This window comes from Populus euphratica, unplaced genomic scaffold (genome assembly GCF_000495115.2).
Source record: "Populus euphratica unplaced genomic scaffold, PopEup_1.0 scaffold352.1, whole genome shotgun sequence".
In the NCBI taxonomy this organism is placed as follows: domain Eukaryota; kingdom Viridiplantae; phylum Streptophyta; class Magnoliopsida; order Malpighiales; family Salicaceae; genus Populus; species Populus euphratica.
In genome coordinates this window covers 95,612-120,464 of record NW_011500245.1, presented here as the reverse complement: position 1 = coordinate 120,464, position 24,853 = coordinate 95,612, and the positions used below count along the sequence as shown (strand labels likewise).

The 24,853-nt window shown below is 30.1% G+C and overlaps 2 protein-coding genes across 5 annotated transcripts; one reads left to right on the top strand and one right to left on the bottom strand.

Annotated features, from left to right (window-relative positions):
* Positions 1 to 10,987: 10,987 nt before the first annotated feature.
* LOC105112640 (coiled-coil domain-containing protein 94 homolog) lies at positions 10,988 to 15,146 on the top strand. The gene is made up of 8 exons (XM_011008407.1): positions 10,988 to 11,449; positions 11,551 to 11,700; positions 11,793 to 11,927; positions 12,041 to 12,106; positions 12,309 to 12,359; positions 12,487 to 12,573; positions 13,839 to 13,923; positions 14,530 to 15,146. The coding sequence occupies exons 1-8, from the start codon at positions 11,252 to 11,254 to the stop codon at positions 14,739 to 14,741; spliced, it is 984 nt and encodes a 327-aa protein (XP_011006709.1). The 5' UTR covers positions 10,988 to 11,251; the 3' UTR covers positions 14,742 to 15,146.
* Positions 15,147 to 18,692: 3,546 nt separating this feature from the next.
* Positions 18,693 to 23,665, bottom strand: LOC105112638 (interactor of constitutive active ROPs 4-like). Of its 4 annotated transcripts, none has more exons than XM_011008403.1 (3): positions 23,307 to 23,665; positions 20,926 to 20,982; positions 18,693 to 20,020 (listed from the first exon to the last, which is right to left on the bottom strand). In XM_011008403.1, the coding sequence occupies exons 2-3, from the start codon at positions 20,937 to 20,939 to the stop codon at positions 18,916 to 18,918; spliced, it is 1,119 nt and encodes a 372-aa protein (XP_011006705.1). In that variant the 5' UTR covers positions 20,940 to 20,982; positions 23,307 to 23,665; the 3' UTR covers positions 18,693 to 18,915. The 4 variants fall into 4 exon arrangements, with proteins under 4 accessions (XP_011006705.1, XP_011006708.1, XP_011006707.1 ...); XM_011008406.1 differs by lacking the exon at positions 23,307 to 23,665 and adding an exon at positions 21,674 to 22,517; XM_011008405.1 differs by lacking the exon at positions 23,307 to 23,665 and adding an exon at positions 21,566 to 21,662.
* Positions 23,666 to 24,853: the final 1,188 nt, after the last annotated feature.

Sequence of the window (24,853 nt, the reverse complement as noted above, 5' to 3'; positions counted from 1 at the left end):
TAGTAGTAGTAGTAGTAGTAGTAGTAGTAGTAGTAGTAGTAGTAGTAGTAGTAGTAGTAGTAGTAGTAGTAGTAGTAGTAGTAGTAGTAGTAGTAGTAGTAGTAGTAGTAGTAATAATAATAATAATAATAAAGAAAGAGAAGAAGAAGAAGATGATGAGAACTTGGAGATGGAAAATTAATGTAAGGATTAAACAATAATAATAACAAATGTCAAGGTTAGAGGTTCCACTAATGGTATATCAAACAAGTATAGTATAAACTCTTATTATTGAATTGGAAACCACACACAAAGGAGGTTCCAATCAGATTATATATTGTTAACATGATTACATTAGTCATCTTATTCAATTAATGCTAATACTTGTAAATCTCGTCAAGCATTCATGATTATAACTTATGTTAACAACAAATCAAGTTCCTTTCATAGCTCAGGTGTCGGTTATACCATACATTATGGGCTATGAAAGTGCCAAACATTTGTTGTACCAAGTGTTATGTAACATAAATCAAGATTAGTCATTTAACAAGCAAAGTATTAAAGAGTGAACAAGATAGCAAATATAAAACATGTTAGTATCAAACATTAAAGTCCATATTAAGTTTACATTATACTTATTCTTACACCATTAGTGTAACCTTTTCACCTTGACATAATTAACTTAGCTAGACATAATGAAAGAAAGCAAAATAGATAAACAAAATAAGAACATAAAAGTTAACTAAGTAAAGGAAAGGAAATGAAAGGCATAAACTTAATATTAATGAAAACAAAGCATAAAAAATACAAAGAGAGAAAGGAAGAGCATGATCTTGATCTGGAAATCAAGATGCCTAAATGCATGGCAAATGCCTCCTTTTATAGGCCAAAAATGGGAACTATTGATTTGATGACTAATTGATAAGTGGGTGACCAACTTTTGACTTGGTGACAATCCTTATCTTCTCTTGTCTGCCCAAAACGTCATTGATAACGTCAAAACTGGAGCCAGTTGCAAACATGAAAGTTGTAGGCAATTGTCTCAGCTTTCTTGTGTAAAAACTTCAGCTCATTTGGACTTCTAGAACTCCAGATATGGCCAAAATACCGAACAGTGCTCGGGCTGGAAGACAGATTCGGGCTTCTTTGTTGTTGCTACAATTTGGACTTGATAATGGCCTTTTTAGATCTTGGGCTCCATATGAAAGTTGTAGGCCTATGTCTTACCTTTCTATCCATATAAATTGGACCTAAATCTGAGATATATAGCTCCAGATATGACCCATTTACCGAACAGTGTTCCGGTTTGGATTGCACCGACATCTCTTTTCTAAGTTTGGCCATCTCTTTATCCTTGCAATTTAAGTTCTTCAAGTCATCAATCAATCCTTTCATTTATGTGATAGGCCTGCATTTAAAATGAACATTTACGACAAATTAAAGGTATCTTATATTATTTGATATATTATTATAAAACATGCTTTGGTTAAGGAGTTATTGATACTTCAAGTGCAAAATGATGATATAAAACCATGATAAAAATACACTTTTAAGTACTAATCATATCTCTTTTGGTGTTTGTTTGCATATTACTTACAATTGTTTGCCACTTGAATTTTAAATAGTATCAAATGGATGTCAAGAATGCATTTCTAAATGAAATTTTACAATGAGAGGTCTATATAGAACAACCCAAAGATTTCACTAATAATTTATTTCATAATCATTTGTACAGGTTAAAAAAAAGCTCTTTATGGTCTGAAATAAGCACCGCAAGCATGATATGAATAGCTAACAAAATATCTGTTAGATAACAATTTCAAAAGAAAACAAACTAATAAGACTTTTGTTTGTAAGAAAAACTAGTAAACATCTACTCATTTCTTAGATTTATGTTGATGACATTATATTTATAGTTATCTGTGATTTATTTTCTCATGAGTTTTCCAAAAAATAAAATCTGAATTTGAAATAAGTATGATTGGTGAGTTAAACTTCTTTCTTGGCATACAAATTAAGCATATGTAGTGAAAATTGAATCTTTATTTCTTAATCTAAATATGCTAGAAATATGGTTAATAAGCGTGGTATTGAAGGAAAGAGTCATGCTCATACACCTATACATCTATGAGCATGTATGTCTAAATCAGCTCAAATTATATAAGTAAGGGTGTTGATTCTACACTTTATAAAAGTATGATAAAGAGTCTACTTTACATTACTGCAAGTAGACCTAGCATTGCTTTTAGTGTTGGTATTTATGTTAGATTTCAATGTAATCCTAAAGAATCACATCCTACAACAATTAAAAGAATCTTAAAATATCTTAGTGTTATAATTGATTTTGAAATGTTATTCATTTAAAAGACCAAATAGAAATATTATCTTAAAGCACTGTGAGAAATTCAAGTTATTTTACTACATGTTAGTAAAATTCAAATTGAGTTAAGTATAAGTAAGCTAACAGTTAAGGAGGAGTAATCTTGAATTGACTAAAACTAGTTGAATCTAGTACACAAACTGTTAAGAAATTGCTCCTAACAGATTCTTAAGAAAAAATCAAGTATTAATATCATTATGGAAATAGATGAACACTTTGATATAGATTCATTCTACGCTTTAATTCTTTAAGAAGAAAAGGTTAATTGCTTATTATGGAGATAAACTAGAAATTACATAATAAAAATGATAGAGTTCATTAAATATTATGTAAGAGTGAAAATCTTCCATATCTAGGTTCTACCATAAAGTTTGACATTCAATGTATGCTCACATCTTGCTAGCATATTATAAATCAAAGAGAAGAAGATGAAGGAAAAACTTTTAAAGCATAACTATTGTATTTCTCACTCACACACTCACATATTGATTTTGTCAACTAAAAAGATATGCGTTCATAAATAATTATTAACCAATAAGATAAATATCTCCTTTTAAATTGTCATGAGTACTTTTAGGCTAGAAAATTAGGTTACTTTATGTAGGTCTGTATTTCTGTCTAAACGTACAATTAGACACACTTATGAGAAAAACATGTGAAAATGATAGGCCTAATTGATTTATGAAACAAAAAGAGAAATGGTTAGTCTAAGGAGTTTATTTTCTTCATGACACTAATGTGTCTATGAAGCGTATACATGCATATCATAAAGCTTATTGTATGTGGTAGTAAGAGAAAAATATATGTTTCATGGTTGATTTAATGGTTTTGTTTATTAAAAAATGCAATCATCATTCTTTCCCTCTCTTTCTCTCATTGTTTCTTGTTTTAAGACACGTATCTTATAATTTTCCCAGAAAATATCTTCCGTCATCTTTACTTATAGTCTTTTGATAAATACAAAAGAAATTTTTGAGATACAACATCTATTTATTCTTCCATTTTGCACTTGTATATGTTTATCCTTCCATCTTGCACTTAACATTTCTACAAAAATGGTAAAGATATCCTCTCTTTATAATCATCTAAGCATTACATTTACAGAACATATTTGTTTTGATTTATTGTTTTTGAAAATGGCTAATGCATTTTTTTGTTGAAAAGACATTATAAAGTAAAAGGTAAGAAGAAACCTGGAACCCTTACTTTAAACTCTAATGATAAGAAAGAACATGAGACCTCATCCCTTAAAAAAACTTTAGTCTAGCCTTCTACTACAAGTAGATTTGACATTGCGTTTAATGCTAGTGTTTGTACTAGATTTCAATGTAATCTTAAAGAATCACATTTTATACTAGATAAAAAAAAATATTAAAATACATTAGTTTTACAATTGACTATGATGTATGGTATTCAAAAGATTCAAAATTGAGTCTAAATGGTTATTTAGATGTTGACTGGGCAAGTAATGTTAACGATAAAAAAAGCACTCATGAAAGGTGTTTTTACATTGATGGAAACTTGGTAGTATGGATTAATAAGAAATAAAATCCAATCTCATTATCCACTATAAAAGTCGAGAATATTGTAGCAGGTAGTTACCACATAAAACTTTTTTTTAATGAAAAAGATACTAGAAGATTATGTTTTTTTTTTAAGATACTATGACTATTTACTGTAATAATTCCAATGCAATTAGTATATCTAAAAATCTTGTACAACATTCAAGAACCAATCATATAGATATAACACATCACTTCATTAGAGACTTGGTTAAATTAAAGATTATATCATTAGAATATGTGAACATCAAAAATCAATTGGCTAGCTTATTCAGGAAGCCTCTAGATGATCTACAATTTAAATATCTTAGGAAAGTCATTTGTGTATATGAAATGTCATAATTCTTAAAAGAGATAAAATTTATAAATAACAAAAATAGATACGTTTAAAGTTTTGTTTATGTTTTTATATGTTTTTCACAAAGGTAACAAGTTGTTGACACTAAAGCATAAAAACAAACCTTGTAATTATATCTAACTATATCTCTAAATCTCATAAATTTTATTTTGCTAAGGCAAAACTTATTAGTATGGTCTTTATTTTTTTAAATATTATTCTTTTAAAAGGCCAAATAAAGATATTATCTTTAAGTATTGTAAGAAATTCAAGTTGTTTTACTACCTATTAGCAAAATTCAAATTTAGTTAAATACAAGTATGCTAACAGTTAAGGAAGAGTAACCTTGAATTGACTAAAGTTAGTTGAATACATAAGCTATTAAGACATTTCTCCCAATATATCTTTAAGAAAAAGTCAAGTATTCATATCATTGTGGAAATAAATAAACATTTCAGCATAGATCTATTTTACTTTTCAATTATTTAAAGGAAAAGTCAATTGCTCACTATGAAAATAAACAATAAATTACATAATAGAAATGATAGAGTTAATCAAATATTATGTTAGGATTAAAAATCTTTTGTGTCTTGGCATAAAGTTTGACTTTGAAGATATACTCATACCTTGCTAGCATATCATAGATAAAAAATAATAAGATAAAAAAGGAAATTTTAAAGTAGAAATGTTGTCTTTCTTATTCACACACTCACATCTTGATTTGGTCAAGCAAAAAGATACATGTTTATAAATAAAGATTGACTAATATGGTAAGTGACACGATCAAAAATGCAGGAGTGTCAAAATAATAAATAACCCAGCAAGACCGGAATCGAATTATAGGGTAGTGAACTATATAAATTACAAATGATAAATGAAAAGAAGTTGAAGAGATCTTTTAAGATGTGATATTGATGTAAGGATTTAAAAAAAGATAAAAAAAATTATCAAGGTTAGAGGATTCACTAATGATATTTCAAATAAGTATAGTATAAACTCTTTTTTATTACTCAACTGAGAATCACACACAAATGAGGTTCTAATCTGATGATTTATCCTTAATAGTTCATTCCAATCGGATGATTTGTCATTAATAGCTCATTATAAATTATTAACATTATCATATTAATTATCTTATTTAAGTAACACCAAACTTTTAAATATTATCAGAAATTCATGATGCTAAGTTATGTTAACAACAAATCAAGTTCCTCTCATAACAACTACGTCGGCTTAAGATAATGAAGGATCAAGCATTTTTTGTACCAAGTATTATACAACATAAATCTAAATTAACCATTCAACAAGCAAGGTATTAAGAATGAATAAGATAAAAATGATAAGACATGTTAATAGCAAACTTTCTTGGATATAAACATTGAAGTCTATGTTGAGTTTATATTATACATATTCTAACACCATTCGTGAAACCTTTTCAAGTTGACATAATAAACTTAGCTAAACATTATAAAGAAGAGAAACATAAATAAACTAGATAAGAATATAATTATAATGAAAAGTATAAATAAGAGATTAATGAAAGCAAAACTTAAACATTATAAAAAAATAAAGAAAGAAAGCAAGAATATGATCTTGATTTAAAAACCAAAATGCCTAAGTGCATGGTAAATGTCTCTTTTTATAGGCTAAAATTTGAAATTATTGATTTGAAGACTAATTATTGAGTGGGTGATCGCCTCTTGACTTGGTAACAATCCTTATTTCTTATCTGCAGAAAACATCATTGCTAAGATCATAATTTGAATAGATAGTTTTCATGAAAGTTCTGGAAACTTATCTCATCTTTCCAACAAAATAAGAATGAAGTCATTTGAAATTCTAGAACTTGAGATATGAGTTAAACACTAAATAACGTCTAGGCTACAGGAAAGATTCCGATTACTATGTTATTGTTACAATTTGAACTTGAAAACAGTCCTTTTTAATCTTGAATTCTCATGAAAGTTTTAGACCTATGTCTTAGCTTTCTATCCATATAAACCAAACTTAAGTCCAAGTTTTATAGTTCTAGTTATGATCCAATAACCAAATGGTGTACCAATTGAAATTCAATCAGCATCTCTTTTCTAAGTTTAGCCCTCTCTTTTTCTTCTAAATTTCAGTAGTTTAACTCATCAATCAATCATTTGATTTATATGATAGGCCTGCATTTAAAATAAATATTTACCATTAATTAACAATATCTTATATCATCAGAATTATTATTATAAAACATGCTCTAGTTAAGGAGTTATTGATATTTCAAGTGCAAAATAATGATATAAAATCTTAATAAAAATACACTTTTAAGTATTAATCAATATCTCTTTTCAAATTGTTAATTGTAAGTATTTTGATGCTAGAAAATTAAGTTATTTTATGTAGGTCCATATCTCTATCTAAGTGTACAATTAGATATACTTGTGAGAAAAACAAGTGAAATTGATATGCCTCATTGATTTGTGAAACAAAAAAAAATGGTTAGCCTAAGGAGTCTATCTTTTTCATAACATTAACATATCAAAAGAGGTTATAGTTCGTATTATAAAGCTTGTTGTGATCAATAATAAGAGAAAAACAAATGTTTTATGGCTGATTTAACGGTTTTGTTTATCAAAAAATACAATCATCATTCTCTTTCTCTTATTGTTTCTTATTTTAAGGCACCTATCTTGTGATTTTCCATGAAAATCTCTTCCTTCATCTTTACTTTCAAGCTTCTGATAAATACAGAAGAAATTGTTTAGACATAACATCTACTTATTCTTCCATCTTACACTTAATATTTCTGTAAAAATGATAAGGACATCCTTTTTTGATTTGAAATTTATTAAGAGTGTTTTTTTAAAAAAATATGTCTTTACAATCATCTATGCACTACATTTGTAGAACAAATTTGTTTTGTTTATTGTTTTTGAAAATGACAAATTCATTTTCTTGTTGAAAGGATATTATAAAGTAAAAGCTAAAAGAAACTTGGAACCCCTTCTTCGAACTCTACCAATGAAGAAGAATGGGAGACCTCATCCCCTAAATGGACTCTAGTCTAGCCCTTTAATATTCAAAAGACAGAAGAAAATAGTAAAATAGTGACTATTTCCTTTAAATTTACAACATAGTTTAGAACCCCTTCTTCAAACTCTACCAATAAAAAAAAATGGGAGACCTCATCCCCTAAAAAGATTCTAGTCTAGCCCTTTAATATTCAAAAGACAGAAGAAAATAGTAAAATAGTGACTATTTCCTTTAAATTTACAACACAGTTTGGAAAAATTGACTACTTTATTTCCTTTAATATAAAGATAGCTTATATAACCAACTTCTTCAAAAAAAACATATTGGTAAAAAGAAGCTTCAGTAAGTGATTTTTCTGATCCCACATCTATGTTTATAAAAGACATCTTTAAGAAAAGACAATAGGGTAAACTGACTAAAGGAGCAACTACTCCAAATGGTGAAGTAGTTAAGGAGTTTTATGCACATTGTGAGCATTTCCATCTTGATGACCACTTCGTTACATTTATTATTATAGATCAAAACTTTGAGTTGTCTCATGTTGTTATTAGAAAGTTACATGAGCTACATGGAATCACATATCTTGGCTTTCCCTATAAAAGAGCCCTTTCAAAAACTCATATGAATGATCTGTTTGTTACCTTTAAAGAACCAAAATGATCTATCAAAGCATATAGATTGCCTATGAACACTACATTACATCCTTATCGATTGTTAATAAAAATTATGTTAACAAACCTCTAACCTATTAAAACATAACTGAGCTAACAATTAAGAAAACTTAGTTCATGTATGTTATTACTATTGATGTTTCTATTGACCTAGCCATTTATTTTGTTGATGTCATACAAAGAGCTACAATTAAGAAGAAAGTGAGTTTACCTTTTAATATGTTGACATCTAGAGTAACAATCATGGCTAGGATACCTTTGTGTGATAATGACCCAATAATAAAGATTTATGGAAAGATCTTAATCATAATTATTATCAAATCTGAAGTTATGGTTAGTAAAAAAAGGTTAAATCTTGAAAAGTCTATATCCTTTCAACCTAAAACTTCTCAAACTAGCCCCCTACTCCCTCTTATAATAAAAAATTATAAGTAATATCAAACAAGTTTGATAGTTTTACTAGCAAGTAGGAATGAAGGATTGATGCAGTTGATAACATATATGCAACAAAATATTGTGCAAGTTAATAACAAACTTATTCAACTCAACTTAGATGTCAAATAAGTGCATCAATATGCTATTGGTTAAGATAAAGAGTAGGATTGATGTCAAACCAAAAGGAAGACAAAGATGTAAGCACACAACCACACAGGTAGCCAACAATCAGCCCCGAGCCCTTTCAGAGAATTTTTTTGTTGTTATGAAATTTTATTGATTTTTAATCAATAATGAATATTGAATATTCTTATCTATAATAACTTGAATATTTTTTTTAGTATATATGCTGAATACTTGATGCACTGAAATTTATGCATGTAGTTGCATAATAATTTTTGAAAATATTATGAACTATTAATTATGTAACATGCTACATAAAGTGTTCTTTAAATAAATTATGAATTGTAAGCATGAAACATGTTAGAAACTGATAGGATGTTAATGCATGAAAATTAAGTTCTCATGCTACATAATGCTACATAATATTATTTCAATTGTGCTTACAGGAATACTTTAATGAAATATTTGTTTATGATTGAACTATTTGAACTAATTGCATGTTAATTCATCCTTAATATGTTTTGTCACAAATCAGCCAAAGAGAGAGATTATAGCTGTCAAAATTATTGGTATTTATTAGTGAATGATTATTTGCATTGATAGAGATGAATTTATTTAAATTATTAGTTTATCCAAATTAGATAAATAATTATTCAAGTTTATTATTTATGTAATTACCTAGTTTTTTTTAATAAATTATATAAAAAGCTTAAATAAGTTTTATTGAAAGAAGATAAATACAAAGTTATCCAAAAGTTAGAGAAATGCTTTCATGAAACATGATTAGTAGTTTGTTAGGCTTGAAGATAATGCTTATTGAAAGTTCTTATCCTTATCACATGGATGCATATTTAAGGAAAATCAAAAGAATTAAAATGAGAGTAGCACTAGGTAGAGCAACACTTACAACGGAGTAAGAGTGTTCAATCAGCTAAAGAGTTATACAGAGATTCGCAACATATACTCCTAAAATATAAGTGGGGTGTGAAGAAAATTATAGATGAGAATTATTTAATAAAGAGTTGGAGATCCTGCAGACTCCTAGGGGGAGTTTCTGTATTAACTATTAGCAAACGGATATTCTAGTTATGATTACAATAGTTTGAAAATCATCATATGTTCTAACACGCTACTATGGTAGAAGACAAAACAGTTTCTTTGTCTTGCAATTTCACCCTTAGCTTTTTACGATTGAATTCTTAAATTTATGTGGTTTTTTATAAAATAGTTCTTGATCTTGGATATTTTCAATTTAATTTTCTAATAGACCTTTAAACTTTTAGTTTTTTCAATTTCACCCTTGTTTTTAATCAAATGAAGTCCCTAAAGTTTAGCTTCTTTTTTAAAAGATTATTGGTTGTGAATTTCTTCAATTGGACCTTTAATTGACCCCCAAAACTTTGATTTTCTAACAATTTTATCCCTGATTTCACTAAAATGGCTTGTAAAAATTAAATTTGGTCCTCTAAAACTCCAATCTTCTCAATTACATTCAAATTAGGCTTCCAAACTTAATTTTTCATCAATTAAATCCCTAATAAATGTAATTTGACTCATTAAAAGTCTAATTATATATTTGCACTTCATTAAATCTTTTAATTTGATATAAGGATTGAACTTGGAAAAAAAAAAGATGGCCTAGGAATATAGGCGTAGGCTTTTTTTTTCCTTTATCTTTTATTTTTTTTCTAATTTTATATTTCAAAAGATGGCCTAGGAATATAGGCGTAGGCCTCGGCTAACATTGAGTTTATATTAATTTTTTTTTCAACTTTATCCTATAACACAGTTTATTTTTAATTAACTTTATAATTTATTTTGTTTTATGAGTGACTACTTGTATTTCTTTATATAATTAAATAAAAAATAATTTTTTTTTTTTATTAAAACTAGTTCAATTCATAACTTGGATTGCGATTTTAGCATGTTAAGTTATGAAACTCAAATCGATCCAATAAGTTGTGATTTTAATATTTAAAACAAATTATGTGAAGGATCTCGATTTAGAGAATGAATGATATTAGATTTATTTTTAAATCAAATCATGTTTTTAGTATTTGTTAATGTTGTTTCTAGACCTATTAAAGTAATATTTAACATTGTGATAACAATTAATTTTTAAATTATTTTTTATTTAAAAATATATTAAAATATTTTTTATTTTTTAAAATTTATTTTTCACATACACGTATCAAAAATATTTAAAAATACTAAAAAAATAATTTAAAACAAAATAAAATTTCAATTTTTTTTGAAAAGCACAATGCTATCACAAAAATAAATATATTCTAAATTGGTTAAGTTAAACTCAAATTAGATTAAGATATTATTTAACATTTTAAAATTAGAAAAATTTTAAATTAATATTTTTATTTTATTTTAATGTGTTAATATAAAAAATTAAAAAATATTATTTTAATAAAATTTTAAATAAAAAAACAATTTAAAAATAATCTTTATTCCACTTTTATACACGCTCTAGTGACATTTTCTGAGAATGCCTTCTTGGCTTGACATATTTTTCACGTTGAAAACAATTTTGTTCGGAACCGCAGCCGAGGCCGGTTATCTAGTTCATTATTATCACGCTGCGTCTCTCTCCGGCTTTCCGATTTGAAAGATCAAGTCAAAATTAATCCCTGATTACTCACGATCCGAACACCCAATCTTCAATCAATTGCAGTAATTTGGGTTTTGTTTCTCTCTATTTCATTCGAAGAAGAAGAGGGCAAGTAACTAAGCAAAGAAGATGGGAGAAAGAAAGGTGTTAAACAAGTACTACCCACCAGATTTTGATCCATCGAAATTACCCAGGATCCGAAGACCCAAGAACCAACAGATAAAGGTCCGAATGATGCTTCCTATGAGCATCCGTTGCAATACTTGTGGTAATTACATCTATAAAGGCACCAAGTTTAATTCTCGCAAAGAAGACGTAATTGGCGAGGTAAAATCAGGATTTAGTTTGTCCCAGTTCACTATCGTAGTTTTTTTTTATGATTATTTATTTATTTTGGGTTTTGGCTGTGATTTTTTTTTTTTTTGCAGACGTATCTAGGAATACAAATATTTAGATTTTACTTCAAGTGTACCAAGTGTTCTGCCGAGATAGCAATGAAGACCGATCCTCAAAACTCGGATTATACAGTTGAGAGTGGTGCCACGCGGAATTTTGAACCTTGGCGTGCCGAAGATGAGGTAAAAATATTAGCTACCATGGTGTACTTTGGTTGTTGTTTATATGTTAGGATTGCTTGTTTGGAAAATAATGCTGTTGTTTGTGGTGGTAGGTGCTGGACAGTGAGAAGAAGAAGAGGGATGCTGAAGAGATGGGGGATGCCATGAAATCGTTGGAGAATAGAACTTTGGATTCTAAAAGAGAGATGGACATTCTTGCTGCACTTGACGAAATGAAGTCTATGAAGGTAATTGGTTTGTGGGAAGTTGGCATTTTGATGCTTTGGATTGATGTTATTGGTTAAAATTATGCTCTGGTGATTTTTGTCTTCCTGTACTGACTTTTGTTTTTGGTTTGCAGTCCCGGCATGCAACTGTCAGTGTAGATGCAATGCTCGAGGCTTTGCAGCACACTGCTTCTGAAAAGGTATGGAGTTTCAGCTATTCGATATATACTTCATTGAAAAGAAAAGTATGTGCATTCTGTGCTTTTACATGTGAATATGTGAAATTCAAAATAGAGATTCTTGCAGGCATAGTGCTTGCTTTCTTCTGGGAACGTTTTCTTTTTTATCTCTGTGTTGTATTGCCTTTGTTCTGACACCGGCAATGGATTTATGTGCTGACAGGAGAAGAAGTTGGAAGAAGAGGATGAAGCTCTTATAAAATCAATATTCCAAGTTAGTGCTCAATTTCTGTACTTGCTAGTTTTTCCTAACCAGCTCTTTTGAATCCCCTTCCTTTCCTTACCTTCGTCTATATGACTGGTTGCTCACATATGGTTTGTTTTGTGTTTAAAATTTAAAGCAAAGCAAAAAGGAGGTTATTAGAAGAATTTCTGATGAAGATTCTGATGATGATGAAGAGTTCAACATGTCAAATGATAAGCTCAAGGTATGAGAATCCTGTAATTCTATTTATTCCTTTTATTGGTTACTTTCTGGATATATGAGAAAAATATGAATGATACAGAATATAGTTGGTGTAATCATTAAAGGAAATTATGAGAAAACGAATCAAATGTGGTTGTAAACTTTCACATGCATTCTTTACCCTAGGCAATTTCCCCTTCAGTATAATTTCAAAATATAAATGGTTATAGAACACATGTTCTACTTCTTCCAGAGAAAAGGAATGATTAATCTCAAAGCTAAATCCATCGTCACTTTTATTTGCAAATATGACTATTGTTCCCCTTTAAGTATTGTTGCTGTGGAGGCTTTGCCCTTTGATTGCGTTTATCACTTAAAAAATATAATGACGGAGCTTTGGATGCATTGAATTTGGAAAGAAATATGTAGATGCTCTTTGTAGGAATGAGCTAGTGTGTATGCTTTAGAGTTTACCTATAGAAAAACTGAAATATTCAATTAATTAGCTCCATACTTCAAGAATCTATCCCTCCTGAAATCAACTTTTCTTGGATTGAATTTCTAGTTTAGAACTCAGATAGATAAAGGGATGCGAAGGTGTATGTATTAAATCTTGTCCTTTTGGCTCACTGGTCCTGAATTTTGATCATATAGCCGTAGCTGAACCTGCAACTGCAAAGACACAGCAGTAGGGAAGCATATTTATGACAGGTGGGTCAAGAGTATTAATAAGGGGTGATATAGAACATATATGAATATTTCACAACCATGCCCATACTTGTGAAAATATTAATATTCCTAAAATTATCTTCCATCCTTGTGCTTTTTCACTTTACCAAAAAAACAAAATAAAAAAATAGCTTTATTCCTCCATTTACTGCCCCGCTTTCCAACCTTTACATCTCTACAATTCCAGTTCAGATAAAATGTTATGATAGTGACTTTTTGGAGCATGCTAATTAAGCGACTCCTTATTCATTCAGGCACGAGGAGCAGTTTACCTGAATGCATATTTATCAGCAATACAGTCTGTCTGTGTGACCTTCTACATTCTTCAAGCATTGTGTCTGGATGCATCGCTGTCATGCATCAACTTTGTCAATTTTATACAGTATTTCATCTACTGCACTCATCATATCTACTGCACTCATCATGAGCATAATTGAACCATTTATATTTGCCCTTCTTTCTCTTCTTTTCATTTGCAATGTATTAAACTTCCAATATAGCAATTTATGGGAGATTAAAGGGTTCCTTAACTTGAACTTTTGCCTGCATGCATTGCAGAAGAGGAAAGTTGCTGATGAAGTTTCAAGTAAACCAACAGATTCATTAACAAAAGCGAGTGTTTCAGATAGCTCAAATAACAAAGGTACTCTATATCTGTCTGTTACCTTTTCCTTCCTTAATTTTTACTGAACTAAAATTCTTGAAGTGCAGTTAGATTAGAGTTCATAATTAGAAGCAAGGAATGCAAAGATGAGTTATATATAAGCTCCTTGTTGACATTGAATGAAGCTATTCATTTGTTAATATCGATAGATTGACTATGGTGTTTGAATAATGTGACAACTACGAGGCAGGAACAGCATATATAGTTAGAATATTCTCAAACACACTTCTGTGGCTAAATGTTCAGTGTATTTCTGCTAAATATCAAACTTACCCTGCAAAAAGTATATTTTAATAATCAAAATGTTTCGCTGCCTTTCCGGTGGTCTGCATGACAGGTCTAATGTATTAAGAAAAAACGTGTGTTGGTGTCCCAAATAGAAGTTATCAATGCTCTATGTAAAAGAATATCCTTCAAATGCTAGCGTATTTAGAAACATTGATGTCAGAAAATTTGATTTCCTACACATTACCAAGATCATAGTTTTCAGCTTAGGATTGTTACCTGTTGTTTTACTTGTTACATTGATCTGTTATTATGAAATCCTAGGTGAGTCTGACATTCATTTTATTTGGTTGTCAACAGAAAATTCAAGCAGTTCAGGGACTCAGAATGATCGTAAACCCAGTTTTGGATCCCCGATGATCAGGATATCTGTGATAAAGAAACCAGTTGCATCTTCTGACAGTAACAAGCCAGTGGAGAATAAACAAGTGGAGGAGAGTAAAGGCAATGATACAAGCACTGGGCTACAATCCCTATTCCAGAACTATGACAGTGATGATGAGGATGATTAGTAAATGGTATTGTTGTATACCAACATAGCTTCCTTTCCTTGATGAAGTTTTGGAAATCTATTTCACTCTCTTTCGCTCGAGTGGCAATGGCTATGGAATATTTTGTCGAGTATGAGAAAATGCCACTTGAAAGCAAATGCCAGGCCGTTAGAAAGCGAAGTTTTCCTATGGCTCGTCTCTGGGTGTGCAATGTGAGGCGTTCGCTCTTTGGATTCTGCTCTGCAAAGTAGAAGAGACAGGCTCTATTTGAATCAGCTTGGAATTACAGATTCTGTTTGATTTAATGGTTCTGATTTGCTTGATGATGAGCATCGGTGTAGATGGCAATTATAGCAGTAAGCGATGGCCACTAAGTACAATGGGAAGTAAAATATTTGTCAGTTAAGGTCCCTTTGTTTTGCAAAATAGTTTTCAATTTTTCCATGTTGGTTTTAAAAAAAACATTTTCTTGTATTTGTTTTTTGTAAAATATTTTATGGTAAAAGTAATCAATAAAAAATATTTTATAATTAATTTTTAAACTTAGTTTATTTACAGTAAAATATTTTACAAATAATATTTTACTTAAAAAATCATTTAATTATTGTTTTTACCATTCATCGTCTACTTAAAAAATCATTTAATTATTGTTTTTATCATTCATCGTCTTCTTCTCTTCCACTATCATTACCATCTCTTCCATCATTAATATCTTTTTACCATCATTTTTTTTCTACCATCATCTTATTGCTATGATTTTTTCCATCACAATCACCTCATCTCGCTACAACCAGTTATTTCATGACGTCCTACGCTGTTACTATTAAAAACAATTATGCAAAATAAATAGGTTTTAAATTGTAAAATGCCTTCTCGATTTTTATGAGAAAACTAATATTCTCTTGAATATAAAAAATTCTGATTTTTCTTTGTAAGCAAAATTTAGATAGTAAAGGAAGCATATGATGGTGGCGGCGACGGAAAGAGGCAAAAGCATTGGTGGTGAAAAATGTGTGTGAGAGAGAGAGAGAGAGAATTGTATTTTTTATATATATATTTTTTAGCTTTTTTTTTTTGTTTCTTTTTTCTTTCCTTATAGTGTTTTTGTAATTTTATTACTTTGCAGGGACGGAGAGAGCGAACAGTGAGGATTTTCAGGGCATTTCTGGTCAACTTGCTGATAAAATCCTAAATAAAAGCCTTAATCAAAAACTTATATTATTTATGATTTTGGAACCTTTTTAGTTCAAGAATCTTTTTCCCCTCAAATTTCATAACTTCATAAGGGTATTTTACAATTTAAGCAATAGGATGATATTTTTAAAAAATATTAATATAATGATATATTGAAGATTTTTTTTTCAAATAATAAGATAACAACATGTTAGATTAACCTGAGTTAACATATTAAGTGTGATTTAGGTTATAAGACTGTAATAATCCTATTAAAAAAAATAAATTATGAAGGTTAATTTCAAATTAATCTAATGTTAAAGGATAAAATTAAAAAATATATTAAATTAAAACCAGAAAAAAAACTACTTGAGTTAATTTGGGTTAACCTACAAAATCCATAACCCAAGTTATAAGATCTAGATAATCTCATAAAAAACAAATTGAACAAAATTACAAAGCCTAATTTTTAATTAATTTAATATTGAACGATGAAATAAAAAAATCAATTAAAAAATACAAAAAAAACTCAAGTCAACCTAAGCTAACTTATAAAACAAATAAAAAAATTATGAAGCTCCATTTCTAATATATATATAATATTAAATGTTGAAATATAGAAAATAAATAAATCTATGAGACTAGAAAAACTCTCTAAAAAATAAATTAAAAAAATTTATGAAGCTCAATTTTCAAACAATCAAATATTGAAGGATGAAATTGAAAACAAAAATTAAATAGAAAGAAAGAAGATTGAGTTGTTGGAGGGTGAAATTAAAAAAAAATACACAATTAAAAAAAGAACCAAAAAAATAAATTAAGTTAACTCAGGTCAACTTGCCAGACTTGAAACTTGAATCATAATGTCAGAATAATTCTACAAAAATAAAATACAAAAAGTTACAAACCCAGTTAAAATGAGTATTCAATTACAGAATGACTAAAAAATAAGCAAAGTTAACCTAGGTCAATTTACCAAACTTGTGATCTGGTTCATGAGATCATGGTAAACTTATAAAAAATCAATAAAAAAAATGATGAAGCTTAATGTATAGCCAAATAAAAGTTAAAGGATAAAATAGAGAAATAATCAATCAAAAAATAACCCGAGTTAACCTATTAAACCCATAATTTAAGTCATTAGATCAGGATAAATTCATATAAACAAATAAAAGAAAATTATGAAACTCCATTTTTAATATTAAAGGATGAAATTGATTAAAAAGAAAAACACCTAAATCTATGAGACTAGTATATAATCCAATAGAAAATATATCAAAAAAATTATGAAACATAATTTTTAAAACAACTCAATATTGAAAGATAAAATAAAAAAATAAAAAAAATTGAGTTGTTGAAGGAAAGATAAAATAAAAAAAATAAAAAAAATTGAGTTGTTGAAAGTTAAAAATCAAGAAAAATTTATAAAGCCTCAAATCTAATATATATAACATTAAAGTTTGAAATAAAAAAAATTTATAAAACCAATATATAATTCAATAGAAAAAATATAAAGTATAATTTAAAAAAATTAATATTAGATAATAAAATTTTAAAAAATAACTAGTTCCTGAGGCCTTGAATGTTTTGTTAATTGTTAATAATAATAATAATAGTCCCCACAAGTGGGACATAGTTTTCCCCGCGCCACTCTTCAGAACGAATTATTATATAGTCACAGCGATTTTTCAATCATGCCCCTATATAACCAAATTAATAACCAATTAAAGTAAATTTATTAAGGAAGGAAAAAATTTAAAGCTAGGGAAATAAGATGAAAAAAGCAGAAAAAAAAAAGATTTTTCAAAACTTGAAGCTAACAGTATACTTTGGTTCTTTAACTTTACAAATTATAACCTCAAATCTCTAATGATTTATAAAATTTAATTTTTATTTTAAATTTAATTTTTTTCTATGTTTTTATTCCTCATTTGAGAGATGAGAGAGAATGTAATTGGATTTTAATGATAAAAAAAATTTAGTTAAAAATGATTTCAACTATGAAAATAAAAAGTTTTAGTGTTAATGAATTCTTTTTAATTAAAAAAAGCTTATACAAGAAACTTGAAAAAAATTTTATTTTAAACTGATGGTGAATTTTAGAGCTAATTTCTAGGTTATTAGCTGTTATAAATATGTTTTAGAATGTGTTAATGTGTTTTTATTTGAAGCTATATTATGATTAAAATTTAGTTTTTTTTTTTTTGTTTGAAAGAGACCAACTTAATTTTTTAGTGACTGAAAGGTTATTAAAATCTGAACACTTTGGGCCACGTGTTGTCTACTATTTTTTTTTTCAAGGTATTAAAAGGTAAACAATACCTTGTAAAACTTAAACAAAAATAACATCTAAACAAGTGAGTGGACTGCTGCAGGCCTGGATACTTGAGCTTTTCTCTAAAAACCTATAAACTTTGAATCTTCCTAGCTTTTTTATTATTATTTTATTCATTATAATAATTATTTTTTTAATTTTATCACTAAGTGTTTGGTTAATTATTAATTTAACGTAATTTGTTACCGTTTAATTTCTTTTCCAATTTCTTGAATTTATAGGTATCCATCTATTTTAGATAAAAAATCAACCAAATACTACCAAATCAATTTGTTGCAGCAGAGTAGCTTTACTGGTAGAATCTCATGTTATATCAAAATCCAAATCCCTTATCAATCAAGAAGTTCAAACCTGCGGAGTTTGTCATTGTATCCGACACTTCACCACCGAAAAAACCATCAAATTTCAATCATTCAAAGGGGTAGTTGGGTGTTTGCACTGTGCAATATCCTCTCAAGCTCAAGTATCTTGAAAAGGAGTGAGGTCTCCACATATTTTATTGTGAAAGCTAGGAGGATTCCCAGTTTCACCAAAGCAACAGCATGCTACAAAATCATCCCTGAAAAGGTTTAGATAACGTAACTTCAACATATATAAACATTGACAACAAAATGTGAAATGGCGAGCAACCATTTCCTTACCAACACAATAAAAAAGGGTACATGGGGATTTCAACAACATAACATCTTATTTCTGGCCCTTCTTTTTCCACAAGTCTCCAAACTTCTTGATCCCAGAACTCTTTCGCTTCACGCTACCAAAACCATCGTCCAAATCATCAGCCATTCCAGGTGATCCGACGAAACCAGCATACCCTCCTACTGGTGGCTCGAATACACCACCAAAGTGCTTATCCATGGAGCCACACCTCTCTGGAATCCTTCCATTCATCTCTACTCCCCCAGCAAGTACTGCAGCAGCAGCATCTGCTGCTTTTCTCCACTGCTCTGTCTGCACTCTCATTTTCTTCATTTCTGTCTCCAATGCTTCATTTGCTCCTTCGGCAGCTTCCAGTTTCCCCTTTAACTGGGCAGCATTTGCTTTACTTGCTTCCAGCTCTTCTCCCAATTGGCCCAGCTTCAAGGACACTTCCTCTTCCTTGGATTTGGCAGATGAGATGTACAAATTTGCTACATTCAGTTGATTCTTCAAGTTCTCATTTTCCATACCAAACACCTCTAGGTCCTTTTGTTTCTCTTCTAGCTTGGTTTTTAGCATATTTATCTCATCATCCTTCAATGCCAGGTCATGAAAAGACAGCTTTTCTGGCTCTGAAATCACTAGTGGTTCAGCCGGTATATCAGTTGGGTTGTTTTCTTTTTCTACCTGATCAAGCAGGTCGCCAGGATCAACCTTGGGCTCAACAGTCTTTTTCTCCACTGGAACTTCAAAAACATCAGTTTCCAGCTGGATGTCTTCAGAAACTTCATCTGCTGAGTTGCTATCTGCTTTTTTGGAATCCACCTCTGGCTCTGGAACAGCACCTTTCCTGGCTTTTTTCTCCAATTCTTTTTGAGCTTCTTTCTTTGCGGCTTCAGCTGAAGCCAACTGCTCTTTTAGAGTCTTCAGCTCTACTTGTGCTTGGCCAAGCTGAGATTCTAAATCTGCAATGCGGGTTCCAAGCTTCTTTTGGTTTAATGAGTCAGGCTGGGAGCCTCTTGGGGAGCAACGGTCTCCTAGCTTCTCTCTTCGATCAGTTATAGGTCTATGATGCAGTGGGTCGGAATCAGAGTTAGATGTCCTATGCGGATGTGAGCCTCGAGGAGACTGCCTTTGAGGCATTTCTGATCCTCTAATTATCAATGAAACAGAAAATGGAAACCAAAATAGCCATCAGACATTTTTGACACAATGAATTCATAAGTTACTGGTAATATTATAGCCAAAATCAAAATGAACAGCAACTTCATTTTCAAAAAACAAAACAAAAAAAGAATTTAGACCCTTAATGCATGCCACTTGTAATGTAACATGACAGTCATGATGTTCATTGTAAATTGAATTGATTCAAGACTAAATTGAGGAAAAAAATTGACAAGGAAATGATAGAACGAATCCACAGTGATTGAGGATAGAGCATCTAAAGGACAGGTTGAGTAACCCTACTAAACTACGGATATTACTTGCAGCTGCATGCAATCAGGAAGCCAAGTCAAACAATTGTTATATAACATAAATTCGTTCTACTTGATTCGTGGTTGATTTCATCATTTTATACCATACAACAACAAAGCCTCAACCTGAAACTAGGTGGGGCATTTCATGCCATCCAACTGATATAAAGTAGGCTTCCTCGATGACGCCTAGTTCCTGACGGATAAATCAATGTATTGTCATAGTTTAAACCATGCTACTAGTTTAACAACTGATGCTTCATGTTATGATTCTGGCATACATCAGGAGTTTTATAATAATTTAACCTTGCTGAATGAAATGATAGTAGATTTGGATATCCTATAGAAGAATAGAATTTTGTAAGTACAATCACATCTAAAAGTACATATAAAGGCATCAATACACTCTAACAGAAAAACATGCCTGTAGCTTTTTAATTTTCTTTAAAGCATGTTATAAGTATGAAGCAAGTAAAATCCCTTAATCCAAATAACTTGAATCAACAGTTCAATCAGGGCACGCGCATGCATGTGATATAAAAACAGTATATTGATAAATGATAGCAGGGTAATGTTCTCTGACCTTGATCTCGGCATTGAAGCACCTAAAGCAATGTTTGTTCAAGAAAGCTGGAAGCAACTGTCATTGGAAATTTGTATTCTCAGCACTTAATATGTAAACAAAAGGGAAACTTCAAAAAATGAAAGGAAAAAAGGAGGCTATAATGAAAATGATGAACAAAATATCAGTCCAATTATAGGTGTAAGAATTAATTCGCAATTTGTAATAAAAAAATCCAGTGACCTCTGAACCAAGCTCCAGCAAGCTATATTCCAAGCTATTTTTACAGGATGTTAACTCAACTCTTCCTAGTTAACCGTAAAAGGTCAAAGCATGGGCTTGTGAAGCATTTAAAACTCCCCTGTGAAATGAAATAAATCCTGGCTTCACATCTTAATTTGTTCCATGAGCTATATTCTAGGGGGCAGGCTCAAGAAGAACGAGTGTAGCATCACAAATATAATCAAATAACTTGGAGTAGCAATAGCATTTGCAAAAGCCAACTTCTTGTGACGGCAAACATTACATGAGCCTCCGTCCTTGAGGACATACAAGAGCCTGTGAAATGATCATTACTAAATAATGCAGACTTAAGCTTGCTACGCCAACTTTAATGTAAGAAAACATAATAAAGAAAACAGTATGCCCCCACAACAGTGACCTGGCCTAACTCGACATGTTGCCCCAAATACACCACTAGATTTTCTCAGAGATAAAAAGAAAAACACTGCAACGAGAAATCTGGATCACCAAAAGCTGGAAAACCTAGAGTTAAGAAACAATAAATGGAGTACTGTGTTGCATTATTAATATCTCATGGTCCATCAAGAGAAACGGATGAAGAATCATGCATTACATCCACCAGACACAAGTAATGAAGAAGTAAGATGATCCAACCACCCCAGACAGGATTCTCCATCTTTTTATTTCGCAGGAAAAGCTGGTAAAGAGGTGACAGTTTTTACTTTCCACATGGTCTCAACAGGTCCACAATATGCACATATCAGGGGCCTGTTAATCATTATCACTGGGACCCTTTAATGGGAGCAGTTAGGATATCAACTTTACTTCAAATAATTATAGGTAAAGTATAAGCTCTCAAACCACTTGATTATGATAATGATCGAGACCTGCCATTTTAAGGACCTAGCATACAGTTCAAATGCCCAGCCAAGCATGGCAGAATTTTTACTGGAAACCCTGATGACATGATACCAGTCTACGGAGCAAAGCACATTCATATCATTTGACTTAATTGATTTCCATAGTCACGTGATTTCTTTTCTGATGATTTCCATTCCATGTTACTCGTAGTCCACTCCTGAATACTAAATGGGCTATACAATTTAAAAAAGTACCATCCATTCCAACTTTTACAAGCACCAAGACCGCGATATCCTGCCAGTGTGCTTTGTTTTCTTGGACAGTGCAGACGCAATCTTTTAACCACTCCTTTTCACTATCCACATCCATCAATCAAAATATGCTTTACCTTTCGCCTTAACTGCTTTTAAAAAAAGAGAGCTTCGAATCTCAACTTTGGCAGGGGCATTATTGTCCTTTCAGCCCCATATCTCCTCCAACTCATTTTTTTTACAGAAAGAAGGTGAAGGACGACAACAAAGAAGCGTTAAATAAGCGACTGGAAGGTGTCAGAGGAGGAGGGACATGCTCTGCCCAAGAATATTTCTAAAGAGACGAAAAGGAACATGCCACCACACGCGCCACCGTGCACGTGTTGGTGTATTACAACCTCAAAACTAGACATTTTTAAAGTGAAAAAATAGTAATAAATAGTGACAGTGTTGACTCAATAATTCAAGACACAAGTTTTTTCTCTTGGTTTATTAAAACCAAAGAAATAAATTCAAACAAATCAAAGTACCCGGATAGATCTGAAACAGCATTCATGGATTCGCATGTTTGACCCATTTAACATCTCTTAACATTTTTTTTTTCTTAAAATGACCAGATGGGAAAATACAAATTATAGATACCCAAAACAGGTGTATGTGTAAAATAAGTGTTTGGTTGCCCAGAAAAAACATGGACAGACTAAAGCTTGAATTTTATAACAGATTGAATTGTGGGTACTGGGTAGTGATGAGATTCCAAAGTTTCGCTCTTCTTATATTCTCTCTCTCGAAAACCAAATGGATCATAGTTACAAGGGCAATGGTACTTTGTCGGTACCAAAATATTTATAAAAAAGAAGAAGAAGAAAAACTCCACAAGCTAGCACACATGATTTACAGAAAAACAGAAGGAAAAGGAAGAATAACAATGAGATCCAAAGAAACTCCTTTTGTTTTGCACGTTCATCAACTACACCTACATGCATTGTTACATACAAATAAATTGCTTTTCTTCTCAAAAACAAAACAAAAAAATGAGAAACTCACCTTGGTATCTGTCTGAATGCAGAACTAGAACTGTTCCTTAAACCAGTCAGCTCCTCTTGTGGGTCATAAGAGAGACAGAGTATTCATATAATCAATGATTCAATGAAACACCCTTTTGTTAACAGGTGTAGAGGGAGCTGCTTAATGTCAAAATTACGATACTTGTTTTTTCAAACACAAACACTAAAGACAAGGGAGTAGTAGCCTAAAAAATATGAAGTTAGAGAGAGGAAGACCGAAGTTTGAAGTTTGAAGTTTGAAGTTTGAAAGAAAGCTGGTACCAATAAGTGAAGGGAAAAAAAAGAAGCAAGGTGACAAAAGGGTAATTTTTAGGGGAAAGGACGAGTGGGCAGTGTGATATGGTGATAATAAATGCAATAAGATAGTGGTGAATCTTTGGAAATCCAACCTCTATCTCACCTCTCTAAGAACTCTTGTCTTTTTTTGTCTCTTTTCAAAGTTCAAACCTTTTCTTCTTTTTTTTTGCCTTGTTTCAACTCCACTTCCATTACTGTTCTCAATAGCTAGTCCTTGTAGAACGTATCCTTTTTCCCGCCTGCATTTGATTATCATGTTCTCTGACTTAAGTTTGAAAATTAGTAGTAAAGTGTTGAAGAATAAACAAGTGATCAAGTATTAATATTTCTGTTTACTTGTGATTTATAGAAGAATTTACACTCATGGGTTTATTTCAGCGAGCATTACATGAGAAATGCAGAGGATTTTATAATTTGAAGTGCACATGGAAGTTTTCTTTTTATTTTACAAATAGAAAGGTATTCTAAGATCCTCGAATGTTCAAATTAAAGAGTTTGTTTGCATAAAAGTAAGTTATTTTATTTTTATTTTTATTTTTATTTTTATCTTATACAATTAAGAAACTTCAACCATTTTTTTTATAAACACGCAATAATTATAAATATTGGGGGTATATGATTGTTTTGTTTATAATCAATTTTTAAAACTTCAATTTTCATTCGTCATTTGGAAAAGCCTTTAATGTTTTTCAATGTTTTTACATTGAAATCACTTTTAACTTAATCCTGATTATTTAGTGGAAAATAATTTTTTTTAAATAGTTTTTTTAAAAAATAAATTTTTGAAAAATAAATTAATGTTTGATATTTAGTAGTATCATGAAAAATAAATTGAAAAATACTTTCTAGTGTTTAACTATGTCATGAAAAATAAGTTAAAAAATAACTTATTAATATTTTTTTCATGTTTATTAGAATAATAAGAAACAAATCTTACAAATTAAAAAATTAAATAAGAATAAAATTAAAAGATGATGAAATAAAAAATAATAATTACAATATCATAAATTATTTTAAATAAAATAAATAACAATCAAAGAATGAGGATTAAATGTAATAGATAAAAAATTTCAATTAAAAAATAATAAGAGAAAAACAAATAACAATCATAAAAATAAGGACCAAAGTTGATATCAAAATCAAATTCTAAGGAATAGAATTGAAAAAAAAAGATTCAAAACAAAATATATAGCAATCAAAAGTTTGAGAACCAAATTTGATATAATTAGT

Bases quoted from the DNA above. Each gene is read 5' to 3' on its own strand.
- LOC105112640 (XM_011008407.1), top strand. From the start codon at position 11,252: ATGGGAGAAAGAAAGGTGTTAAACAAGTACTACCCACCAGATTTTGAT. The intron at 11,928-12,040 runs GTAATTGGTTTG...TTTGGTTTGCAG, and splicing joins ACGAAATGAAGTCTATGAAG to TCCCGGCATGCAACTGTCAG. The intron at 12,574-13,838 runs GTATGAGAATCC...CATGCATTGCAG, and splicing joins TGTCAAATGATAAGCTCAAG to AAGAGGAAAGTTGCTGATGA.